Source organism: Camelus bactrianus, chromosome 16 (genome assembly GCF_048773025.1).
Source record: "Camelus bactrianus isolate YW-2024 breed Bactrian camel chromosome 16, ASM4877302v1, whole genome shotgun sequence".
Classification (NCBI taxonomy): Eukaryota; Metazoa; Chordata; class Mammalia; order Artiodactyla; family Camelidae; genus Camelus; species Camelus bactrianus.
The window spans coordinates 58,535,788-58,561,205 of record NC_133554.1 but is presented as its reverse complement, the minus strand read 5'-3'; the positions used below and the strand labels follow the sequence as shown (position 1 = coordinate 58,561,205).

Below are 25,418 nucleotides of genomic sequence, written 5' to 3'. Positions count from 1 at the left end.
CACAGGCCATCTCAGAGGCTCTAACAAGCAACTCCCTGAAAATAGCATCTACTTGGTAATAATTTCAGTTCCAGCTTAAAGAAATTTTTATTCTCAGTTCATTAACACCCACTTGCAATGGACATTTGTGCGAAGCTCAGGGAGAGCCTGGGGCCCGCCGAGGAATCAGACGTGCCAGCCCAGCTCACGTCACAGATGTTCACGGCTACCTATCACGTACTGCACTCAAACAGCAGACACAAAGTGGAAGCAGTAGTTTTTAAATACATAATTTTTATCAGCCTCTATACATCGAATATTAAACAGCAATTTAAAAGTAAGGGTCCCTATTGCTGGGAACTGTGACGTCTAGGCCGAGAGCAGAAGCCACCCTGCCGGGTTAGGCGTGTCGGGACAGCGAGGAGTCCCAGGTTGCGCCCTTCAAAGGGCAGCTGAAGAGAGAGCGCCTTCGGGGGACAGTGCATCATGACAGTCCTGGGAGTTCACCCGAGCGGCCGTCCACTGTTTTAAAGCCATTGCATTGCTCACCATCGAACAGTTTCTAAAATGCTCTGGAATCTTCCAACAACTCAGTGAAGACGCTTGACTAGAAACTGCAGCCAAATTCTTCTCCCCAGTTACTCTTAGACACTCAGCAACCGGAGACAAGGAGGCACTCAAAACCCCCGCGAGCTTGACACAGACGCCTGTGAACCGCGTGGACACGTTTTCGGTTCTCTTGGGTGTAAACCTCAGGGTGGAGTCGCCGCTGGGTGACCTGCAGCTCCAAGTGGAGCATCTGAGGACCTGTCAGACCACTTTCCGAAGCGGCTGCACCGTCTTATGTCCCCGCCAGCGGTGTGGGAGGCTCCAGTCTCGCCGCATCCTGGCCCGGCTTGCAGTGATCCCTTTCTGCTCTGCTCACCCGGGGTGTGAGGTGCGCCTCACTGGCTCTGCTCTCTGACTCCTGAGGGACTGACGCCGCCCCTTCCCAGCCTGACCACGCCGGCTGGAACTCCCAGCTCCACGTGGGTGCGGACGGTCAGAGTGGCCCGCCCTGCGTTGCGCCCACCTTGGGGGGACACTGTCTTTCACTGCCGAGGACGAGGCTTTTATATACGCTCTCTATCAGGCCGAAGGCGCTCCCCTCTACCCTAGTTTGCTAAGAGATTTTTTTTTAATCAAGGAAGGATGTCGGATTTTGTCAGAAGCTTTTTTCTGTGTGCCAGTCGATGCGAGCAGATCTTTCTTCGTTAGTCTGTTGGTGTGATAGATTACATTAATTGATTTTTTGAGTATTACACCAGATTTGCATGCCTGGCACAGAGCCCACGCAGTCGAGGAGTGTAATTCTTTTTAGGGAATGCTAGAGCTGATCTGCAGTTACCTCACAAGTACGTCTGTGGGAGAGGGATGGTCTGCAGGAGCTTCTTCCCCCTTTTGTAACGTGCATCCATCTTGGCTCCACAGTAATAATAATATGCCCTGGGAAGTCTTTCCCTCCCTCTCCATTTTCTGGAAGAGACTGTGTGAGGTCGGTTAATTCTCTAGACGTTTGGCAGAACTCTCTAGTGAAATCATCTGGGCCTGGAGATTTCCTCCTCAGGAACTTTTAAAATTGCAAACCCCATTTCGTGATTACTCATGCTGTCTGTTCCGTCCCAGGGAGACCAGGTGGTTTGCAGTTTTGGAGGAGCTGGCCCGTTTCTTCAACGCCGTCGAAGGTACGAACGTAAAGCTGTCCAGGGTGCTCCCTCATTATTCCTCCCACGGCTGCAGGGTCCCGAGTCTTCTCTGTCCTTGTCGCTCTTGCCAGAGTTTCATCCGTGTTACTATTTCTGAGAATCGTTTTTTGTCTCGTGGATTTTTCTCTTTTTCGTTTTCAGTTCCAGTGACTTCCGCCCTCACAGGCACTAGCTTCCTCCCCTTCTAGTTTCCTGAGGCAGCGCTATGGCCTGAATGGCCGTATCCCCCAAATCCATCTGCTGAAATCCTGACCCGCCGAAGGTGATGGCGTGAGGAGGTGGGGCCTGCGGGAGGTGAGGGCGACTGGGGCCGGTGCCCTTGGAAACGCAGCGTGGAGCCCCCAAGCCCGCCCAGCACGTGGGGCGCGGCGAGCAGGCCCGGCGCCCGCCAGGAAGAGGCCCTCACCCGAGGGAGCTGCCTTCCAGCCTCCACACTGTGGGAAACAAACCCGAGTTGTCTGGGAGCTGCTCCGTCCGCGGCGCTGTGTCACAGGAGCCCGAGTGACGGGGACGGGAGCCCGGACCACCGTCCCGACTCTCCCCTGGTCTCCAGCGCCGCGCCCCGTGCCCCGGCTCCCCCGGCTGCACCCGACCGGTGCAGAGGTGCAGGGCGACCCCTTTCATTCGACTCACGCATCTTCTTTCATTGCCCTTCAGACCCCTGACCCATCAGTTACGTGCTGATTCTCTGTTTCCCGTCTGTCACGACTTCTGGTTGATCCCACTGGAGTCGAAGCGCTTTCTCGTGTGACTTCAGTGAGCCAAAGCGCGCTGGGCGAGGCCTGCTTTTCGGCCCAGGACGTGCTGTGCCTGGGCGGGTGCTCGCTGCCGCTGTTGGCCGGAGGGCGCAGGGGACGCCAGGCAGGGCCCTGTGACTGACGTTAACAGCAATGGCTGTTTCATCTGCAAAGAAGGACGAGCGTCTAACCTCCTCTTCCCCGGCCTGCAAGCCTCCTGCTTGTCCCCTCGCCACACCACACACAGGCTCACGGCACCAGGGGGAAGGGAAGGGGGTCCGTGGGAGTTAACGTCTCTTCCCTGCTTCTGACCCGAGTGCTAAAAAAGCCTCTTACCCGCTTGTCTTAGCTCCCGAGGCTGGCAACGTCCTACCTGCCCTTCTCCCCGAGCCTGCCTCTGAGATCACCGCCTTAGTGAAGACACTGCTCTGGCCGCCACCAGAGGCCCCGCAGCCTGTGCTCCACGGATCCTTAGTGGGAAAACGTGACCTCAAGACCCTCAAGCTGGCGGAGGTAAGGCCTGCCCGTGACGGCCACCAGGGCCGCACACAGGGGTCCTGCTGGAGCCACGGTTCCCTGCACCGTACCCCACGGTGTCTGCCACCACCTGTGATCCAGGACAGTAAGCAGTTTCTGCCACATTTAAAAATAGATGAAATTAGAAAAGTGGATCAAACCCTAAGATTTAACTCAGAGAAGCTCCCAGGTTTATGCCGGCTGCAAACAGTACATTATATTCACAGGTTTGGGTTAATAGTTGTCTCTGCTTTTACATTTCATACAAGTCAATCAAAGCGCAAACACATCCAGTGAATCACGACACATCTAAAGGTAGTTTACTCAAGTGTGTGTCTGCTTGTTAGCCCAGATCTATAAACACTCCCCGAGTATCTCCTTTATACGCGGCATCCTCGACAGGTTCACGTAACAGATTTAAATCCGGCTGACAACACCAGTAGGAGACACTGCAAGACAACACACTTAATTGTCAAACTAATTGCATAAAAAACTGCTCTATGAGGTCAGCTGAGGCAGACTGCAGGCTCAGGGACGTGTCTGTGACGGGAGCAGAACCCGTTACGCCCTGGAAGCCGACTGCGTTAACGACGCACTTGCTTGTCTGTGGATTTCATCTAATACCGTCAGTGGCGAGGGTTCCTAAACTTTTTACGCAGAGAAATCACTTTTCTTTCACCCAAAGCCTTCAAACTAAGGGATCAGGAACAGTAAAAGGTGCCGACAGAAAGGAACTGGATCTGCCCACACCCCACGGAGGGGACGGAGCACAGGCCGGCAGCAGGGCGCCTGGAGACGGCTTAGGGACCACTCCACCGCGTGGGCTGCGGCGGGACTGAGAGTGAAACACGCTGCACGCCAGGAAATGTCGCCCAAGGGGAAGGTGTCGTGCCCGCGAGCTCAGACGCCAGGTGCCCTCCCCCACCCCTGCCTCACTGGGGGTCAGGGTCCTGATCTAGAAGCTGCTTTTCTCACCAGCGCTTTTCTGCGACCCTTTCCACTTTCTGGTTAGCACCCCAGCTCATCAGAGCACTCAGGGACCAGCCCCTCTTCATTTCCACAGTGGCTGTCTTGTCCCCAGCCAGGCACCGCCCTGTGTGTTCACAGATTAGCCCCTGTCCTCCCCTCTAAGCAGCGGAAAGGGTAGCATTTCTCCTCCCATCACAATGCGTGTGTGTGTGTGCACGTGTGTGAGAGAGGTGGAGGAGAGGGAGGGAGACAGACGGGGGACAGAGAAGGAAGAGTTTCAACTACATTACAGGTTTCTTACAAATGTGTTTTGAAAATGTTCACTATTATGAATTCTTATAGCTTAATTCTGTGTAAAGCATAAGGCACAGAGGGTGGGCCTGGCCCACCTGTATGAAAAAGAAGGCACGAGAGGGTCCAGAGTGTGTGCAGAGAGGCAAGAGGGGACAGGGCCTCATCGGCCGAGGCGTGGGGGCGGCCCTGTCATCAGGACCACCCCTGCTCACCTCTGCCTGGCCCTGGCCCCACGCTCCCCGCCAGCCTTGGAGACGATGAGGCGTAACCAGCCACGGGGAGTGTCCCCCAGAAGCAGAACTGGCAGATAAAACTTAATAAACCATTGCTAAGACACTGAAGATCCGTCTTCCCTTCCAGTTACGGGACCAGCTACAAGAATTTTGTATTTAAAGTAAAAGCTGTTGCCAAAAATTTCAATTCTCCTTTTCTCTCTCTCTCCGGCTCAACACATACACTGTACACCGTGGACAGAAATACTCCTTCCACGGCTTCTGTCTGAATGGAGGCAGTGGGACCTCTGAACCCGTGGTCACAGCCACAAGGCCACTGGGCAGACCTCTCAAGTGCCCCTTCATATCTACTGCAAGAAGCAAGAGGGACAGTTAGTGAAAACAGCCCAGAACTCCACAGCCGCCATCAACAGTGCGTGTGGGCAGGATGAGGGCACACATGACGCCCCATCAGCGTCTGGCATGCACCCCAAGTCCACTCCTGTGTGCCGCCAGCCCCCAGCGAGACTGGGGGTCTGCATGAGTTCCCCTAAGAGGGAGCTGGGGCAGCACTGCGCGGCCTGCCCAGTCAGCCTCCACGCAGAGGGACACACGTGACCACCGAGATAAACGCCAACCTGCGAAGGATGCTGTGGGGAGACGAAACAGCCTGGGCCCCCATGGTGCTGCTGAATAATTAAATCATCTGCTTCGGAGATCGTAGCGAGAAAGACAAACTGTTACTCACGTAGAAACCAGCAGTGAGGTTCTTCACTACTTACAGCTAGAAGCATCCAAGGGCAGACGCACAGCCTGAGAAGATGCCTCCAGCAGAACAAAGGAGAAACTCAAGAAGGCGACAGGGGTGGGATGCGGAGCACAGTGGCTGCAGCTGCGCCCAGAAGAGGGGTGCAGGGAACCCCGGACCACAGCCGGGGGCAGACCCGGCCAGAACAGTCAGCCTCGGGAGCGGGGAGGGACCCGCAAAGAAGACACCCTGGGAAAGAGGCCTGTCCGAGGCCTGGTGCTGCCCCTGCAAACTTGGAGAAGACGTTAAACCTCTCTTTCAAGAAGAAGAGAAAATCTCCAGGAAAAGCAAAGTAGTACACGAAAGCTGCTGTGGAAACGGAGACCCCAGCGCCCGGCTCAGCCATTGCATGAACAGCACGCACACGGCTGCAACCAGGGGGCTGAAGGTCAGCATCCGTCACTTCCTAGAATCAGCCCCCACACACAGCACGGGGAGACCAGGGAATACGTCCAAGTGCAGGTGGCAGAGCAGGGAAGGCCGGGACACAACAGAACACCCAAGAGCCTCCACCCAGAAGACGGTGGTGATTACTGACGCAACTACATAAAACCACAGGGCGTTATCTCAAATGGCAGGGGCTACAAAAGACAGAGAACCCAAACACAGCAACAGAACTAAACGGCGGTGGGGACACAGGGCGGGCAGTCGATGACTTGCCCTCCTTGCCTTCTCTTTGGAACCCACAACTTGACACACACAAGACACGACGTTAAGCCTCCCTGTCACGCGTCTCCTGGCTGTCAAAGTTCTGCTGCACAGTCCCTCCGGTCTGTTCAACAGAGCTTACTCATGGCAGCTCTGGTTTTGGTTTGCAGGTAGCAGAGAGCCCAGAGATAACCTAGAATTTATGACTCCAGAAGGCGGGGTGCAAGCACGCTGGTCGCACTTACAGAGACACTCACGAGAGGAAGCAGCAGCGTGAACGGGTAACACGGGTCCCCGGCAGCGGCAGAGTCCTGGCCAAGCGGTGTGGACCGGGCGCTGTCCTTCACCGTAAGCCCTCGGCAGTAGTTAATTTTTAAAATGACGGCATGTGCTAGTTTGCTAAAAATTAAAATATGTATTTTAAAAAGAACATTGAAAGCAGAGAGAATTGAAGACTTTCCTTAGGTTTTCAAATTACCAGACTCACAGACACAGAGAGCAGACTTCCGGTCACCAGGGGGTGACGGGGGTGGGAGGGGATAAGCTGGGAGTTTGGGGTTCACACCTCTTGGGGAGCGCAGGAGCTGAGCTGTCTTGACTGTGGTGGTGGTTTCTCAAGTGCACACAGCTACCAGAGTCATCAGAGTGCACATCTGAAGTGTGTGCGCTTTACTGCACAGGAATTACACCACAATAAAGGTGTTTAAAAATTTTTTTCAAATTACAAAGCAACATGACACAACGAAATGTGTGAAGATCACTGAGTGACAGGTATGCGCTTTCCTGGCTCAGATGAAGTTTCGACCGTGAGCAGTAATGGATGCGGTGCTCCCGGACAGGCGTCCTTACGCCCCACCGCGCTCCCCTGAGAAGGAGTCCACGGCAGGCAGCCCTCCTGGTCCCGGCGGGCACGCGGGCTGAGAGCACGGAGGCTGATGGGCATCTCCTAACACTCACGTCACTCGTGTGTCTGACTTTGTTACTTGGGGGTTTTCTGGCCCAGATCACTGTTTTCCTCCATTGTATTTAATCATTTTTTTACCCACTTTATTTTTCAAACTCAGGCACAAACCCTTTTACCTGCCAGCTTCTTTCAGTTCCCACGTTATCATCCACCCAATAAAGGTGTTAAAATGTACCGACAGCTTACAGCGAGTCTGGCCAACTGCAGACAGGGAAAGAACTTTTAAAAAGAATAAACCTAAGAGGTTACTACACAGGATTGCTGTTTCTGCAGCATAAAAAAAAAAAAAAGGCTAACATGAACATTGAGGTATTAGCTGGGAGCCAATTTCATCATTTTAATTTCCAGTATTGATGTAAGAGACCAGCCAAACAATAGCTGATGACGGTGAGCGTCGTGGAAAACGGTGAGACTTACCCGCACTGCCATCCCAGGGGGGGCGGGGGGGGGCGCGACCAGCGGCGGCGCTGGTTACGAGACGTCTGGAGTGACTGCACCGCCAGCTCGGGGCCACTTCCGATAATGCTTTTGTCATTTGCTCTCCTCCAAGAGGAATTACTCAAACATTTCTCCCCAAAAAAAGACGCATGGAAAACTCTTCTGTTGCACTGAAGGAAACGAACAGTTTCTTGGGCTGACTGATGGCTGGCGGCACGCGGGGCGCAGGCGGGACCAGCAGCACAGAGGCCCCGGGTGCCGCACACGCCTCCCGCGCGGGACATGCTCTGGTCTTTCCTTGACGACCCTGAAGCTCATAACTTGGGGATAACAATCAGGCAGGGGTCTTCGGCACTTTAATTTACATATTTTAAATGTAAACCAAACAAAAATGTTTGCAATACTTATGACTTGATATGAGGGGGGAGGGTGCCCTGCATGCACAAGGTCCTGGGTTCAATCCCCAGCACCCCCATTACATAAAATAATTTTAAAACAAATTAGCCTAATTACCACCCGCCCAAGTTAAAAATACACATATTTATTACTTGACACGAGGAAAAGCAAATCTCCTCCTGGTGCTCTGAGTTCTTCACCGCTTATTAGGTAAACTATCCCTCGGGTAAACTCAGACGAAACGCCGAAAGGCAAGGGAAACATTTAACGGCAGAAGACTGGGCCCCTCCCTTCCCTCGTTACAGAACGCAAAGGTAACGGTGCTGACAGCTCTTGGCGCTGGGCCCCGCGTTCGAGGACGAGTGGCGGTGTATTCATCGGTCACGCTGCTGCATGTCCTGTGCAAGGGCTTCGCTGGTGAACGTAAAACATTAAACTGCACGGCAGGCTAAATTCTACCAGGCAGAACTTCAGATTCCACTACTGACTATTTCAGCCACATCCTCTGATGAAAGGTGGAAAACATAACAATGCGGTAGAACTGGACAGACCCAAAGGGCTGGAGGAAGCAGGTGCTCAGGACCAGCCCTACCCCTGAGCTGAGAACCTCCCGCACGGCGCAGCTGGGGCCACGGCCCCGGAGGCTGCAGAGGGTTTTATCCTCGCTCGTGCGCGGGCCACCGGATGGAGGCCTCCTAGCTGAAACTGCCTCTTCAGCTTCTCTTTAGAATTCACTCTTTCATTCAAACACCAAATATTAATTAAAACAACGAAGTAAAATGTCTCTTTGTGACCAAGTACTTGGCTCTTCAGTTTCTTAAACAGAAGCCACCGATGGCGGCTGCTTAGGTCTGTTTCCGTGTTTAGCTTATGGGTTTTTTCTCCCCAAACACACACAAAAAATGAGAGCAGTAACAAAGATGCCACTGGACCCGAAGTCTAGGCCCAGACATGGGTCCATTTCTCCGAAAATAAATGTGTCTGCTTTATTTTCACATTTATCTCGGAGGCAGAGCCCAATGGAGCACAAATCAGCCCTATTAATGGTATCAATTAATGTTTGGATTAAAAGTGGCACTGGGTAAAATGAGATGGAAAAACAAGCCTCGCACCGAGGCTATCCCAAGGTCTTTGCCACCAGAGCCATGCCCCACCCTGGCCCGCGCCGCAGCCCCGCGCCCCCGCCCGCCCAGAAGACCCGGCAGCAGCCCCTCACCTCCAGCTCCTGCTCCCTCTGCAGGGCAAACTGCTTGAAGGACTTGACGATGAGGCCGGCGTTGGAGCAGTCGTAGACAAAAATGGACGGGCTGCCCATCCACGTCTGCAGGTCGTATATGGACAGGGGGATGTACTGGGTGTAGTTCTGGAAAGGAAACAGCACAACGCGTGACTCACAGCGGGACTCTGACTCGCCAGCACCTGTGCCTCGGGGTGGATGCCGCATGCTGGGTCTGCTGGGTCTGCTGCGGAGACTGAGCTGCTGCCCCTCCTCTGCAAACAGCAGCCAGCTAAGCTCCCTGCCACCTGCCCACTCGCTCTTACCTGTTTTATCGGGAAGAACCAGGCGGTTGTCACAGTGGGACCCTGGCCCCGGGCTCCTCCGGAGGTGCCACCCGGGCAGCTCTCCTGGGCGCTGCAGGCCGTCCCTCCAAGTGGCCACCGCGGGGCCCTCCCGTCCCCCTGAACTCTCCCACCGCCTGCAACCAGACCACAGCTTTCTCCTAGAAACCCCAGGGGTATGCCTGTGATGTGCGCCGCTGCCCGCTCCCCGCTGACTCGGCCGCTTCCCCAACACGATACACGAGAAGATGAGCTCTGGAGAGTGCGCTGGGCCCCAGACGCACGTGCTTCCCCTCCTGTCCCCTCATTTTGGAGCACCTGGCAGCATCCTAGCCTCCAGAAGATCTAAATCACACGTGAGGGGTATACATGGACTTGGCCCTGTAACTCTTTTCAAGTCACAGAACATTAACGTGTTGACGTGAATCCGCGCGGCGAAGCAGCTTTCTGGACGCCCTGCACTGCTCAGTCCTCAGAACACCCCCGGTGGTCGCGGCAGGGGGAGGAAGGCTCCTCGTCTCACTAGGGAGGTAGCGCCAGCCCTCGCTCAGAGGTAACACGTCCGCAGCTCTTCTGCACGGAGCCATCACCTCCGTCCCCTCCTCTGGCACCAGCAGTGTGGGTGGCGAGACTGGCAGAAATCAATTCTAAGCACTTAGAGCTGAGATGACTGTGGTTCCTCAACGCTGAGCCCCAAACGCTGCCTCCAGCTTTGCCCAGAGGATCGTTTCCAGTGCGACAGGGACCGGGGCCCGAAGACGGCGACGGCGGCGGCGGCGGCGGCGGCTTCCCGGATGGGCACGCCCAGCGCCAGGCCAGTCCCGACCGGGGGGCCCAGGAGGGGAGCACGTGTCAGCGGGTGGGGCAGGGGGTCCTCCATCACCCGGGGGCCACGCCCCCTGCCTCCCCCTAGACTGACCTCGCCCGGTGGCCGGTGTGTGCACCGTCACTGCCCGAGCCAAGAGGACACGCGGGCACCCTCTGTCTGAGCAAACTCACTGAAGGACTCTGAAGACGGCGGTTCTTCCCTGATGAGCCTGCAGAGGCGGCGCCTAGTCAACACCAGCGGGCGCCCTTTAACGGACTTGCAAGCGGATTCTAAAGTTAGTGCGGGACAAACGCATGAGCATTGCAAAATAAAAATTTTTTTAAAGAAAGAATAATGAGAGGGGACTCGGGCTACCAGACATTAAATACGCCATAAATCTACAGTGATTACAGGACAGCGTCAGGGAAGGTGGGACAAACCAACCAACAGGGGAGAACGCCCAGAAGCAGGACCACAGGCAGCGCTGCGAGGAAGGCGGCGCCTCTGACCCAGCGAGGAAAGAACGCACAGGTCAGCAATGACGCCGCGAAGCCCAGGCCACCGCTCGCACAGCCTTCTGAGAGTCCTCACACAGAAGGGCAGGGCAGACTTCCAACTGAACATGGAAGCAGAACAAGAGGTTTTTCAATTTATTTGGTGTAAGAAAGACCTTAAACATACACAACCTAGAAACCTTGAGGGAAGCATGACAACGTGAAAATTATACGTTATGATGAAGACACACACCGCAGACAAGCAACTGAAGACGAAGGTGGGCCCAGCGCGTGTGACAGAGTGACCGGAGTGTGCGCGTGTCTGAGCTTCCGCTGCACATCGACAGACACAAAGCAACAGAGACGCACGGCACACACAGTCCACTCAGAAGACACACGGCGACCTGGGCGTGGACGCCCCCTGGGACCACGGAGACGCAGGCTGACGTGAGAGCTGCCCGCCCACCTACTCTCCTCCCCCAGCAGGCTGGAAGCGGGCGGAGAAGATGAACAACAGCCACACTGACCAGGATGCTCAACGGGGCGTCAGCATATCGTTGGTCGGCGTGCGCACTTAGGAAGCTTTTTTGGAAGGCAATTTGAGTGGTGCTTAAAATTTTTAAGTGTACATGCCTTTGACTCCCAGGTGTCCATGCTACAGAAATACCTGCATTTGTGCACAGAAACGTGCGTGCAAGGACGCTCAGCACTGTCTCTGGTAAACCCTGGAGGCTGTTTCAACACCACTGTGGAACAGACCGTCAGTCTAATGCCTATTTTTTCTGCCTCGTCACCAGTGCAGGTGGAGCGGAGCACGGGGCCCAGCTTCCTCTGCATCTCGGTCTGATCTCAAAGCCAGTTCTGGCTGATGGGACATGATCAGAAACGTGTCCAAATTACAAGTGCTGCCCTCATGCTCACCCCTTCCTCCTTTTCTTCATTCTTTTTTTTTTTTTTTGCCTTTAATACAGGGGCTCAGGGTGGAACCTAGGACCTCCAGCACGCTAAGCACACACGCTGCCACTGAGCTATTACCCCTGCCCTCCCCCTTCCTCTTCTCCTTCCCCCGAGAATGTGTGACAGAACAGGTCACCTTGGGCCACACCAGGGACAAGCGCAGAGGACAGCAGGGCTGTGTGATGGGAGGGGCCTGGGCCCCACGTCCTGATGAGGCCACGGCAGGCCCCCCGGGGACCAGCACTGCCTGGCGTGGATCCTGCTGTTCCAACACGGAGGGATCAGCGAGCACAGGGGCCACACGGCCGCCCCTGAGGACCGAGGTCAGTCCTACGCATGGACAGGGAGCGACGCAGAGGCTTGTCACATTTTTCAAAACACAAGTCTCAGAACCTCTCACATAACATGACCCCACTTTGTGCGTAAAGCACCCCATCCCCAGCATGTGGACTGCATGGAATGAGGACCTGGCAGGAGTGTGCAGGGTGAACGGTCCTGCGAGCAGGACTGGAGGGCCGCGGGGCTGCTGGGCGCTCCCTCCTGCGGCGGGGGCCAGGGCCCGAATGCAGCGGGGGAACGTCACACCTGCTTCTTCGAAGGCTGCTCCTCTCGGGATCTTTCAGAACAGAAACTGTGTTTTCGTTGAAAGACAAGATGCACACGTCTGTTGGAGGGAGGGAAAGGCGGCCTCCGGGTTCACTGTAACACGCCTGGGTGCTCACTCAGCGTCTCCTGAGGAGCAGGAACGACACACTCTCTGAACAAGTAAAACGCCACGTCCCCAGAGCAGGACCCGAGTGAATCGGGTGGGGGGGCGAGCTCCTCCAGGGGCCCCCTCCCCAGCCACCTCCCACCCTCTGTGGACACACAGCCCCCACTGCTACGGGGGAAGGAAGGGCCGAATGAACCCCTTCACAGGGCAGGGATGCCCCTGCACCGAGAGGAGAAAGGCCTTCAGCACCGGCCTGGGAAATCCCAGCGTCTCTACATGCCGGTGCCACTCAGCGGTCCAGCTGAGGGGGGCACGACCGAATGCGGCCACCACGGCGTCCATGTGACTGTCGGAACCGGCGAGGCCATCATCTCTGCTGCTGTCCAGGCTCAGCCCCACAGGCCCCAGAGGCAGCAGAGCAGCACAAAGGTCACTTTGACACGCCATGTGCTGACTCTTCCTTTCTGAGCCAAAATTTTTTATAGTTCTCTAAAATCAGAAGTTACTGTTTAGATTTCTGGATACAAAATTACTTAACGGTGACTCAGTAAAATAGCGAAGCACAATCCATCAGGAAACGCGCTGAGGGATCTTCCTTCCATTCCCGTGACCGCCCACTGCCGTGGAAAGGGCTCGGAGGGGCCCTGAGCCACCTGGTCCCACGGGCAGGCGGGGTCATCCCATCTTTACTGCTCATCCCAGGGCGGCACGGCAAGGAGGCTCTCCGAACGGTCTGCAGCCTCCTGGCTTCAGTTATGAGAGGGGCTGGCCTCCTACACCGCCCACCGGGATGTGCGGTACAGAGAGCGGCAGCAACACAGGTGGGCTGCGTGGTGGCGGTGGCCTCTGGGGAACCTGCTGCGAAGCACATGCCTCCGCGCCAGGGACGCTGGGGACCAGTCACGTGGTGTGGGGCTGCTGGGGGCCAGTCACGTGGTGTGGGCCTGCCAGGGGCCAGTCATGTGGTGTGGGGCTGCCCTGGGCACTGAACCAGGGTTAGGTGAGCAGCAAGCCCGGCCTCAGCCACCGCCTGCCAGTGGCCCCTCCTCAGCTGTGACCACCAAAAAGGCCTCCAGTTATCGCCAAAAGCCCTGGAGGAGGGGCCCTCCCTGGAGAGAACCGCTGCCTTTGAGGAGAGGTGACTTCATTGGAAACGTTGTCTGTATCAGCTGCCATTAGCAAAGCCTGGACAGTCCAGCGCCCTTGGGGAAGACAGGATCAACTCCACTAAAGCACGCCGAGGAAAACGGCCTTGGAGAACGGGTCCCTGTCAGGACGTGAGCAGGTGGGTCTCATTTCCCAACCCGGAAGGACCCCGGCGCTTGCTGAGCTTCTGGCCAGAATTCCCACCCTGCAGAGGGCGAGGGGCAGCCTGCAGGGTGGCGCCCCAGAGCCGCCGCCAGCCGACGGGCAGAGGTCTCTCCGTCCCCTGGGATGTCCTGGCATCTCCTCGCTGAACCAACCACACAGGCTGGAGAATTCAGAGTCCCCTGTGACCAAAGGCTGCCCGGAACACGGCAGAGCCTTTCAGGCAACGCTGCGGTTCTCCCCCACCAAGAACTGCAGGTACAGAGAATTCCTGGTCAGAGCGTCTCTCTTTTCTCTTGGAAAAATATATTCGAGGCCGTGTTTTCATTTCAAACAAAGAAATAGAAATCGGTTTTAGATAATTCATTCATTACAACCCACTTTACCCGCCAGGTCAAATTAAACATCAAGGAAATAAAAAAGGCACCCACTTCATCAGCCTGCGGGCGGCGGGGGTGGTTCACCGCAGAGCGCCGAGCCAGGGACAGGAGCTGGGGGGGGGGGGGAGGCGCCCTTCTCCAGGGAAAGCAGACCGCCTCCGGGGAAGCAACTCTCCGTTTTCGGGGCGATGCCAAGTTCAGGGGCTCCCTGACTTACAGTGGTTCAACTCACGCTTCTTCAATTTTACGATGCTGCGAAGCGACACGCAGTCGGGTAGAAGCCGTACTTCGAATTTTTACCTTTTCCCGCTGGCGGCGCGCAGCGCCGCCCTGTCCTGTGGCGCCGGGCCCTGCAGGGAGCGCGGCCCCCGGGCGGCCCGCGACCGCGGCCGGGACGAGCCCCGGGGCCCAGACGGCCGCTCCGCTTTTCACCTCGGCGCCCCGCTCCACCCGCCACGTGCGACGCCCAGCGCGCCGCCCCGAGGCGGCCTCTGCGCCGCACGCGGTGCCGACCGCAGCTCGCGGACGAGTCCGGCGCGTGTGACGCCGGCAGGCTGGGCGAGGATGTTCCGCGGGCTCGCGGCGGCAAACGCGTTTTCAGCTTCTTCCAACTTAGGATGGATTTGTCGGGCACAACCCCATCGTGAGCCGAGGAGGATCTGTACGTCTTCTGCAAGGAGCCCAGCATGAGCCAGAAGCCTTGCCCCCATTAAGGCGGCGCCTTCCGGAGGGCTCCCGGTCAGGCCCCTTCGGGCCGCGCGCTGCGCTCCGCCCTCACGGACAGGGAGCGCGTCCCCGTGGCCCGTGGCTTCCCCGGACCAATCAGGGGTCTGCGCGCGCTCGCCTCCGAGGAGGGCCGGGGAGCAAGCCCGACCGGAGACTCCCCTTCCTTCCGGCCCGAGAGGCCGCGCGCGCGGGGGCGGCTCTCGTGAGCCGAGCGCTGGGGTGCGCGCCGCAAGCAAGGGCCTAGGCCCTCGAAGGAAGGGCTGCTGGCTTTGCTGACGCTTCTGCCTTTCCTTAGTTACAGCTAAACAACCGTTCGCCTCATGAGTGGTTCTAAACAAATGGTACTTTAATAGAATTTATTGGTTTTGGAAAACTGCACGGTACTATCAAATAGACGTTTCTTATTCTGGCTTACCGTACAGCTCATTACTGACGCTGTTGAAAGATGGATCATAAAGGTTTCGGAATGTGCTATTAGCAAAAAGATACATTTGTGACTTCCTAAAAGCAGTATTTGTGCCAGACCACTTCCCCATCTGTTATAATTATTACTTTATCCATATTGAGGGTGCAGCATGCCAACCCCCAAAGCTGTTAATTTTATTTGTAAACTTGACCTTTCTAGCATGTTGTTTGCTTACGGGAGTTGCAGACCATCAGTAAAAATTCTACTTCTTTGGGGCAAGTGATGGAAAGCTTGGGACTATCTCTTTATAAAAGCTTTAAAGTTCCTTTTAAAATATTGTTTTCTTGATGCTAGTAGACATAAAACCTCAGATCAATCATATCTTACTCGATTTCTCAGATACCCTCTATCGGAAAACCAGATTTACGGCGGAAGAGCTCTCAGACGCGCGTGCGTCGGCGCGGCCTACAGGGCCCGCTGGAACGCTGCTCTCTGAGCCCCTCCCCGGCACAGGCTGCTGCGGCCGTGGGCGGGGCGTCTGGTGACCTGCGTGTCTTATAAATTCCCTGAATGCTGCGGCTGGCGGTCTGGGACCCGTGCCCTGAGGACCCTGGCGCAGGCAGTGCGAGTGCGTGTGCAAACAGGGACGTCCACTTTCCAGTTCTGGTATCACCTGTACTTTGTGTGTGCGTGTGTTATAATTAAAAAAATTTTTTATTGAAATGTAGTTGACTCACAATGTGAGTTTCAGGTATACAGCAAGGTGACTCAGTTATGCATACACATACACGTATTTTCTTCTCAGATTCTTTTCCATTACATGTTACTACAAGAAACTGAACCGAGTTCCCTGCGCTGTACAGTGGGTCCTTGTGGTTTATCTGCCTTATTCACCTGCACTTTCTAGGCATCACAAAGAGCACGTCCCACCCCTCCCACCTAGTTGAACAGTCTACACAGAGCGACCAGGAAACATTCTGCTGATGTTATTTAAATAAAAATATCCAGCCAGCCATCAGTAAACACGTAAGGTTTTAACTATGAATTCAGTGTTTCTTGATTGACAGAAGGCTGTTCAGATTATCCATTTCATTTTGGGCCGCTTTTGGAAAGTTGCATTTTAAAAGGCATTTTCCATCGAATTTAAGTTGTTACCTGCGCTGGTCTGAAACTGCTGACATTCCCGTGACTTCTCACTGTCTGTGGCGCTGTCTCCCCTCTCATCCGAAATGCTGGTGTGTCTCCCCTTCCTTCCTGCCACCCAGCCAAAGGCTTGTCAAAGCTACAGATGTTTTCCAAAACCCCAGTTTCAGCTGTTAACCTCCTTGACTGCCTTCTCCATCCTGCTGACTTGTGCTCTCATCGCTGCTTCATTCTACTTACCTTGAGTTCAGGCTGCGCAGCAAGTTTTCTAGCTTCTTAGGGCAGAAACCCAGGTCTTCACTCAAGCCTTCCTTCCTTTTGCATACGGGCTCAGTAAGGCCACACGCTGTCACGTAAGCGCTGTTTTGCTGTGTCCTTACACTTTGACAAGTCACAGTTTCATTGTGGTTTAGTTTCAATTACTTTTATTTTCCCGTGTGATACTTTTGATACGTGCGTTATTTAATTTCCAAATACTTGAGGATTTTCCAGATATCCTACAAGTTCAGATTCTGTGGTCAGAGAATGCACCCCACACGAGTTCAGTCCTTCAGTCGTTCCTGAGACACACTGGGACCCGGCCCCGGGCCGCTGACGCTGAGCGCCCCACAGCACTGGAGTGCGTCCTGCGGGCGCTGGGGCCGTGCTCCATGACTGAGTCAGCCATGCATGGAATTGCTCTGGTCTCCTGTAACGGTAACTGATTTTTTTTTTTTTTTTTTTGCTAGAACAAAATGTACTATGTCTGGAGTTTTCTCTGTGAGGAAGTTTTTAACTATCAAGTTTATCTTTAATTTTTAACATCAGTTTTAACCTATCAATTACTGCCCGATGGTTATTCAAACAAGCAACCAGAATTCTAGACGTGTGCCCTTCTCCCCTTGGTCCTGGCAGTCTTGCTTTGTGTGCTCTGAACTCCCCTCTGGCCTCTGCACATTCGGGACAGCCAGCACCTTCTGACCAGCGTGTCACTGCGGAGCGCCCCTCTTCACCTGTGGCAATGCCCCTTGTCTCGAGGACTGTTTCCTGGTTAGTGACGTGGCCCCTGCAGCTCTCCTACAGACGCTATTTCAGACACACCTCTTTACGTTCCACCCTGTCCTGCCTCTGTACTTCAAGCGCATCTCCCGTGGACGACACAAAGTTTGATATTGCTTTTTATCCAGTCTGAAATATACTCATGAGAAAACAAAGAAATTAAGCCTGAATATGGGACATTCTAGAGGATAACTGGTCTGGACTCTTCAAAGTCAATGCCCACTATTCAGAGAATGAAAACACAAGTCACAGAATGGGAGGAAGTATTTATAAAACACGTATTTAAAAGTGGACGCAAGGTATGGAAACCCCACCAAGGAAAATGCACAAACTACAAGTTCATGCTGTACAGCACAGGGAACTATGTTCACTATTTTGTAGTGACCTATACTGAAAAAGAATATGAAAAGGAATCTATGTGTGTACATGTATGACTGAACCATGATGCTGTGCACCAGAAACTGACACAACATTGCAACTGACTGTAACTCAGTAAGTACACACACGTGCACACATACATACAGATGGCAGATAAGCGTTTGCAAAGTGCCCAGCATCAGACGTCATTAAGGGATCATCAACTGTAAAAACCGACGGAGGGACGTGCTGGGCGTGGAGGTCCGCCGAGGGTCCGCCACGCGAGCGGTGTGCTGGCGCTCCAGACGCCCACCTCCTTTCATCCCACCACAACCCTGAAGAGCTCCTGCAGTCAGGACACGGAGGTCCAGGAAGGTTTTCGTCTGTCCATGGTCCAAGAGCTGGTAAGTGGCGTGACTGAAATCTGGAGTTTGGTCCAGCACGTGTGGCAGCCTCGCGGCCAAGGGCTCACCCTGCAGATGGCGCCCTTCTGGGAGGACGCGGTGGGAGGCCAGAGTTCCCACCCTGCAGGACGGGCCCGGGGTGCTGGGAAGGGGTGCGCCTACCCCCCACTTCCACCCCAGGCTTGGACTGAGGGCTGCAGGAGGCCGGCCACGCTGACCTCGGAGAGAGCAGAGTGAGGCCCTGCCCGCAGCCCTGCCTGGTGTCAGCTCTTCGAGACACTGACATCGGTTCATCTTCCAGGAATGTGACTGATTCTCAAGGGAGATTCTAACTAAAGTGAGAAATCTCGTAGTTGTTTAAACTAGAAGGCCCATGTTCCTGAGGCCTTTCCCAGAGAAATGCGAACAACTCCCACCCCACAGAGGGAGGACAAGTCCCACGTGCCAGACCCCGTGACTTCCTCGACAGCCGGGGGGGGGGGGGGGACAAAGTCCCATACGCCAGACCCCGTGACTTCCTCGACAGCCGGGGGGGACAAGTCCCATACACCAAACCCTGTGACTTCCTCGACAGCCATTCCCTCAATATGGTTTCCAAAAGAGACAGCTTGTGTGCTGGGCTATTCACCACCGAAGTCCAAGTGCTCCCCACCTTCCCACCTGGGGGCGGGCCCTTGGCCCTGTGTACTCCTCCCACATTTAAACGTCACTGTCCACAGACCCTGCAGAGGAACTGGGCCTGCGGCTGCCACCAAAACTAACAGATTTTCTGGCAGAAAGAGAAACGGATTCGGTTCACCGGAACCTCTTACGGCAAGCCCACCTTGTTGAAGACCCAGATCTCGCCGTTTACGGTGGGCCTGGGCACCCCGTGGCCGTTGTAGTGGAAGAGGACCCGCTCCTCCTTGGCGTTTCGGCGTAGAGACGTGCAAAGCTTCTTCACCTCGTCCACAGTGGGGTCCAGGCTCTGCTTGTACCGGGCCTGGTGCAGGAGGAAAAGCAAGACACTCAGCAGGGATCACGGGGCACCTGGAGTCAAGACTCCACCCTGCACTCCGAGTGCGCCCCTAAGAGCCACATGGCCCTGGACAGGTGACCCCCGCTTTCTCCAGCTACTTCACAGGGTGGTTGTGAAAATTCACAGACTCAACAGATGTTTACTGAGAGCGACTGACGGTCCCATCAGGTAAATGAGTCACGCCCACCACGCGGTAACACAGTGTAAAAGGCAGCACCACTGCGGTATCGAGAGCACGTCTCAGAAGCACTGGCTCTGTCTGGGAGAACTGTCTGGAACATGGAAGAGCAACTGTCCTAAACACAGGAAGGTACGGTGTGCAGAGAAGCAAGGAGAGGAGGTTAGGACGCCGACCCCGGGGGGACGCAGCGGCCGGTTCCCGCTTAGTCACATCGCCCATTCCGCCCCCCCCCCGCCCCCACCCTGGCCTGGACCCCTGCTGTGAGCAGAGTGTGCACACCGAGTTCACAGGCCCCCCGCGGGGACGCAAGCGGCCAGCAGCCTTCATGAGCATGTGCACAGCAGACGGTTAGAGGGCGGACCCATAAGGAGCCCCCACTTCTAGAGCAACAAAGATGATGAAACTCAACAAGAAATGCACCAACAAGGGAACTTTATAAAACTCTCGTGGAAAACACAGAAGGAGGCCTGAACAAGCGGGAGCCACTCCCAGCCTGGGCAGGAGGCACCCACGTTCTGGGGACCGCCGCTCTCCCCAGGTTAACAACGTCCACGCACTCCCAGTGAACGCAACAAGCTACCTCACGGAGTTCCACGAGCTGCTACCGAAGTCCGCCTGGAAAATAAACACACAGCGCAACACTGGAGAAGGAGGCAGGACGCCTCTAATTAAACGGAGAGGGCCGGGGACCAGAGACCCTCAGGCCAGGGAGCGACTGCACAGAGTCCAGAACAGGCCCAGCACAGCTCCCGGCCCTCCGGAGAGCCTGCTCCCACAGCCGCGGAGGCATGAACGCCAACGCCACCTCACCAGACACTGCGCCAGCTGCAGGACGGCCTGTGTGCGGGGGCGGCCGTGCGGTGAGGCGCGGGGGCTGGGGGGCCCGTGTGGGCATCAGGAGGTTCTCTGCTTCATGCTGACCTCCCTTTGCTCCACTTCAAAGAGCTTTCAACGGTAAACGCCCAGTTAGAAAAGAAGTGAAAAGAGCAGATCCATAACCCCACTGGGTGGGGCGTGAAGTGACGCGTGTAAAAGCCACAGCAGGACGCCAACAAAGACGCCCAAGCTGATAAGTCAGTAAAAAGCAACGTACTCATGTTGATTAAAAACATGGGCACAGTTACCAGAAAAACAGCTAAGAGTTTACCTCTAGGTGGGGAGTACGTGCTGATTTTTAAAAAATAATGTATATGTTTGTTACTTTGATAAACTTCTAAAACTATATTAAAAAACCCAAATTAAAAAAAGAAAAAAACCACACAACCCAGAGCCATGATGTCACTTAAAGGAAACCGTTAAGAAGGAGAACCATGAGCCATGGGGAAGCTGCGCCTGGCGGGGCCCCGTGCACAGGGATGCTCGGAGCATCGGCCGGAGTCATGGATGGAGGAGCAGCTCGGGCGCCCAGATGGAAGGCAGACAGGGGCGGAGGACGGCAGGGCAGCGGGCAGGCACCGGCCAAAGGCCCTGAGCTGCGCCCCCCGGCATCGGGAGCCCCCCACCTCGTGGCCCCCAAAGTGGCACTCCTGATCCTCGGCTGCAGGGACACTGTGCTGCACGCATTCCCCCAGGCCGCAGGCGGGAGGCCGGGTGGCGAGGGCTCACTTGGCGCCCACACCCCGCTGCGTGCCCCTCCGGGACAGGCGACAGTGCTCCCTGCTCCGTCTGCGCCCCAGGCTTTACAGCGACCCCGTCCAGCTTCCCTCAGGCCCGCGCTCCTACGTGCAGACCCCGTGGAACTAGGTCCGTGAAGTCCCCACTTCGAGGTGGCCCAGGCACCGTCCCCCGAGATCGGCCCCACACAGGAGCGTTGTGCTCCCAAACTGCACTCTGGTTCGCGAGGCCCCGCCGCTCAGAGACATCAGTCAAGGCAGGGACGCGCTATCTCTGACCTCGGCTCCATCAAGGTCTTCCCCCGTGAGGGGCAAAAACGATCTGGCCTCATTTTCTCACCCACTGCACAGAAAGGACACACTAATGGACCAGCATGAAAGGCACTGCGGATACTAATAATATGCCTCCTGGGGTTTACGGGAATTAATTAATATTTTTAAGGGCTTGGAAATGAGAAGCACTAAGTTAAATGTCACCACACCACGTTAAGGTTTTGTTTCAAGACTGGAATGCCTGGGACAACAGCTCCCCAGCGGGGGGAGCAGCGGGGGTGCAGGAAGTGTCTCATCGTTTGGGGGACTTGTGACAATTTCAGCTGAGCCTACGAAATGACAAAGCGAACCTCTAAGATACTGCAGACTGTGCGAAGCAATGCTACTCTAAGTCCCAATCTCAAGATGCAATAAAACACAAGTGTGGGGATTCCGGGGAAGGGCAGAGGAGAGAACCATGGAAGGAAGGGGCGCAGACAGACTGGCCCTCGGCTCTACGAGGGGGGAGGGCCCATCATCACATCACCTTCTCGTGGTGGTCTCCCGCCCCAGAGCGACACCTGCTAGTAACTCCACATGCTCTGCAGGCCCACGCAGGGCTGCTGCAGTCAGGCTGCTGCAGTCAGGCTGCAGCCCCCGTGGATGCGGCCCCCTCGCGCAAGGACCGATGCCAGGGGCTGGATGGCGTGGCTGCAGGAGGGGCTCCGCTCCGTGGCTGAGCTGGCCCTCCGTGGTCTGGTGAAGCCACATGGGCGCTGTGGCCGTGCTTGCAGCAGGTTGGAGACAGCACTGGAGGAGGAGCAGGGCCTCTGCTCGGTGGGTCTCCTCCCGACAGAACCCTGTAACAAGGAAACCCGGGGCAGCGGCCACAGCCCTGCCTGTGCTTCTCCTGGGTTTCAGACGCAGATTACTGCGTGCCACCTGACTAGGACCTCACGAGTAACACTGTTTCCATCCTTCCATCCTTCTACAGCTGTGAGTAACACGTGAAGTTCAGATTCAAGAAACAAAAACGCCTGAGAGATTTTCTCAGAACTGTCCAGGAGGAACAAACATGATGTTAGAATTTGGGCCAGTTCTGCCTCTGGTCTGGGGTCCTGCAAACATTTCACCCCATCCTTCTCCTTCCCAAGTAGGAAGCAAGGACTTGCGGGGAAATGCTAGACGGAGGAAGGTCGGTCTGCTCAAAGGATACCCGTCTTTGGTGGTGGTCCCGCATGAGAAGGATCCAGGGCCCTGGCGGCTCAGGGGCTTTCTGCCGACATCCCTAAAAGCCACTTCTTGCCGCTATAACCCTTTCCATACCCACTATCACTACCTAGACCAAGCCGCTGCCATCACCACCACCATCTAACATTGTCATCACCACATCATCATCACCACCATCCTTGTCATCGTCACCACCATCACCACCATCCTTGTCATCGTCACCATCACCGCCATCCTTGTCATCATCACCATCCTTGTCATCGTCACCATCACACCATCACCACCATCCTTGTCATCATCACCATCATCCTTGTCATTGTCACCATCACCATCATCCTTGTCATCGTTACCACCTTGTCATCGTCACCACCATCCTTGTCATCGTCACCACCATCCTTGTCATCACCATCATCACCACATCACCACCACTGCCATCACCACCATCACCACCATCGTCTATTTCTCAGATTACTACAACCTCCCAGCTGATCTGCCAGCATCGTTTTGCTCTACCCAAATCCATTCTCCAAAAGTCAATGTCTCACTTGCTGAAAACCTTCTGACGGCTTCCCACTGACCTTGCAAACTTTTCAGAATGGCCCGTAAGTCCCTGCGAGATCTCCATCCTTGACTCTAAGCCTCTGTGAGTCTTACAAGAAAGGATCTTCCCAGCCTGTTGCCCTGTTACGTCCTCACCTACCTTCTAGCCCTCGCCAGGCCCTCTTGCCGCTCCTCCTCCGCCCCCGACACCAGGTCTTGTCCGGATACCTTCTCTGCCATCTTCAAGTATCAGGTTGAACGTCACTCCCCGGGAACCCGCTCTCAGACGCCCCCTCCAGGAGCTGGGCTGGCTCCCCCGCTTTTATGCCAGCGCTCCCAAGCGCCTCCAGGTGCCCCAGCACAGCATCTGTGACCCACGACGGCACCTGCTTGTTACTCACCTGTCTTCCCTGCCTCCCCTCCCTCCTGCCCTGACTAGGCGCGTGAAGGTGAGGTCACGGGGTCCCTGCTTCCCCGGCACCCTGCGGGGAGCACGATGCCCGACCCAGAGCGGGTGCTCACTGAACACTCGTGCACAAACGAATAAACAAACACTTCCTACCAGGGGCTGCAAAGCCCAATGAGCTTTTCACACACACACACACACAAAAAGCTGTTATATCTGAGATTTCAAGCTTCTATTTTTACTTATTTTGAGACTTGCTGAAGTTCCGCTCCCCGGGATGGAGCAGGGCGGTGAAGGGTGAAGCCGGCATCTGGCTGCAGCGCCCAGGTCCCCGCAGGCAGTCTGCTGCTCAGCATGATCTCGGGACCGACGCCGGAGGAAACGCCCAGAGGGTCCGGCCCGAGCAGCGGAGGGAGATGCACTGACGCTATCCCTCGTGGCCTCTCCTCGGCGGCCAGGTGACCTCCCGAGAGCAGAGTCCCTGTCAGACCCGAGGCAGTGGGAGCACGACCGACCGCAGAGCAGAGACGCGGCTTCACCTGGGCACCGGCAGAGGAGTGCCCCCCAGGCCCACCGCTGCGTGAGAGGGCAGCCCCAAGACAAGGGGCCCAGAAGCAACGGCGTGTCCGCCAGGTGCCTGGCCGCAGACCGGGGGCCTTTCCCCTCGAAAACGTTGAGAGAAGAGGGAAAGTGACAGGTTAAGTGTTGGCGGGAGGCCTGGCATGTGTGTGATGTGCTCTCTCCTCCCCTGGCCGGAGGCCCAGCGAGGGGAGCGGCGGCCACACTGCCTCCCTCACGGGGCGGGGGCACACTGACAGCCCCCTGGAAGGATAACGTCATTAAATGATCTGCTCTGGTCTGGAACCTTCTGAACCTGTTCTGACTGTCATTATGGTGCTTAGACTGAGCCCACGGGAGGCGCGGGGTCTTCACGGACGAACCCAGGGATCTCTGGAAGGCCAGTCCCCACCCCGCCTTCACTTCCCTCCCCCCGCGTCCCCTCCTCCCCACTCCCAGGTCTCTTGCCTCCTCCCCGCCCGCCCATCCTCCCCGTCCAACCTCAGATGCGGCTGTGACTCAGCCTCCCTTCTCTTCTCCCACCACATACGTGCTCCTCCCGGTGGCACCCCCGAGAACAAATCCACGGCTGGATCCCTCGCCGTGCACCACGCACGCCACCCTTTGGGCTCCTCCCTTAGTCACCGGCATCAGCCTGTGCTGAGTCCCTCCCATTCGTCCAGGACTTGCTCAGAGGACCTGGGACATGTCCTTCACACGTCGCTGTGCCACCTCTGCCTTCATCAGGGGTCACACACACTGCAGCTGTCCCCAGGCCTCCAGACCACCCTCCCCAGGTCTCTCCGTCCCATCACAGCTTTCCCTCTCAGTGGGGTGCCACTGCCCCGACAGCACCGCCACGCCTGGGCAGGACCAGCCCTTTGGCCCTCAGCCTCCGCGTCCCGTCCGGGGGTCCTGACCGAGCCGTGCCTTCCACGCAGACCTCAGAGCTAGTCAGCTACCAGAAAGGACGTGGGCACAGGGCTGTGCAAGACACGTTCACTGTCCTGCCCACTCGCATGCTTTATTTCTGTTTATATGTGCTCACGATCTCACAGTACGACGCTACCTCGTGTAATCTTTTTCCTGCTGTTATCATTGTAAGACTGTTAGAGCGATGTAGTAGTCTTAATTAAATCTCTTAATTAAAAAACAAAGAAACAAAAGAACAACGACCACTCATCTTGTAAGCTGAAATGAAACACAGGGGTCCTGAAGTGCAAACAAGCGTTCGGTCTGCAAACCTCCCCGAGAGCCCCGTGGCTTGAGGGCTCGGGGTGGCTCTGAGAGTCCCGCCCAGGGAACAGCTGCAGTTTTCATCTAAAATGCAAACAGATCCCTCACAAACTCATCACCAAAACGTGGGTCTCGAACAATAAAACCCATCTGGCCAAGAGAAGGCCACTCAGAGCCCCTTGGGGAGCGGAGCCGGCCCCGCCCCGCCGCCCGCCCCCGGGCCTCGCCCTCCCTTCTGCGCTCTGGTCCTGCACCCGCGCAGCCCGAGTCTGGTCACTCGGCGCGGGCAGAACCCAGTGCACCTGCTCTGCAGAAATAAGAGGAGACCTTTAGAAGAAGCCTAGAAGCTCAGAAGTCACAGATCACTCCCCATATGCTGCTGGAA

The 25,418-nt window shown here is 56.0% G+C and overlaps 1 protein-coding gene and 1 long non-coding RNA gene across 5 annotated transcripts in view; one reads left to right on the top strand and one right to left on the bottom strand.

Moving 5' to 3' along the window:
• RPTOR (regulatory associated protein of MTOR complex 1) overlaps positions 1–25,418 on the bottom strand; it is a 236,500-nt gene that overhangs the window by 116,426 nt on the left and 94,656 nt on the right. For all 4 annotated transcript variants that reach the window (XM_074343898.1, XM_074343899.1, XM_074343900.1 and 1 more), the window contains exons 4-5: positions 18,823–18,981; positions 8,923–9,069 (exon numbers count right to left, since the gene is read on the bottom strand). In XM_074343898.1, coding sequence (XP_074199999.1) covers positions 8,923–9,069; positions 18,823–18,981 — 306 coding nt within the window. The remainder of the gene's footprint in view (positions 1–8,922; positions 9,070–18,822; positions 18,982–25,418) is intronic.
• On the top strand, positions 13,398–24,108 carry LOC141573671 (uncharacterized). Its single transcript, XR_012499681.1, has 2 exons — positions 13,398–13,522; positions 22,058–24,108. It is a non-coding gene; the product is annotated as an uncharacterized LOC141573671 (long non-coding RNA).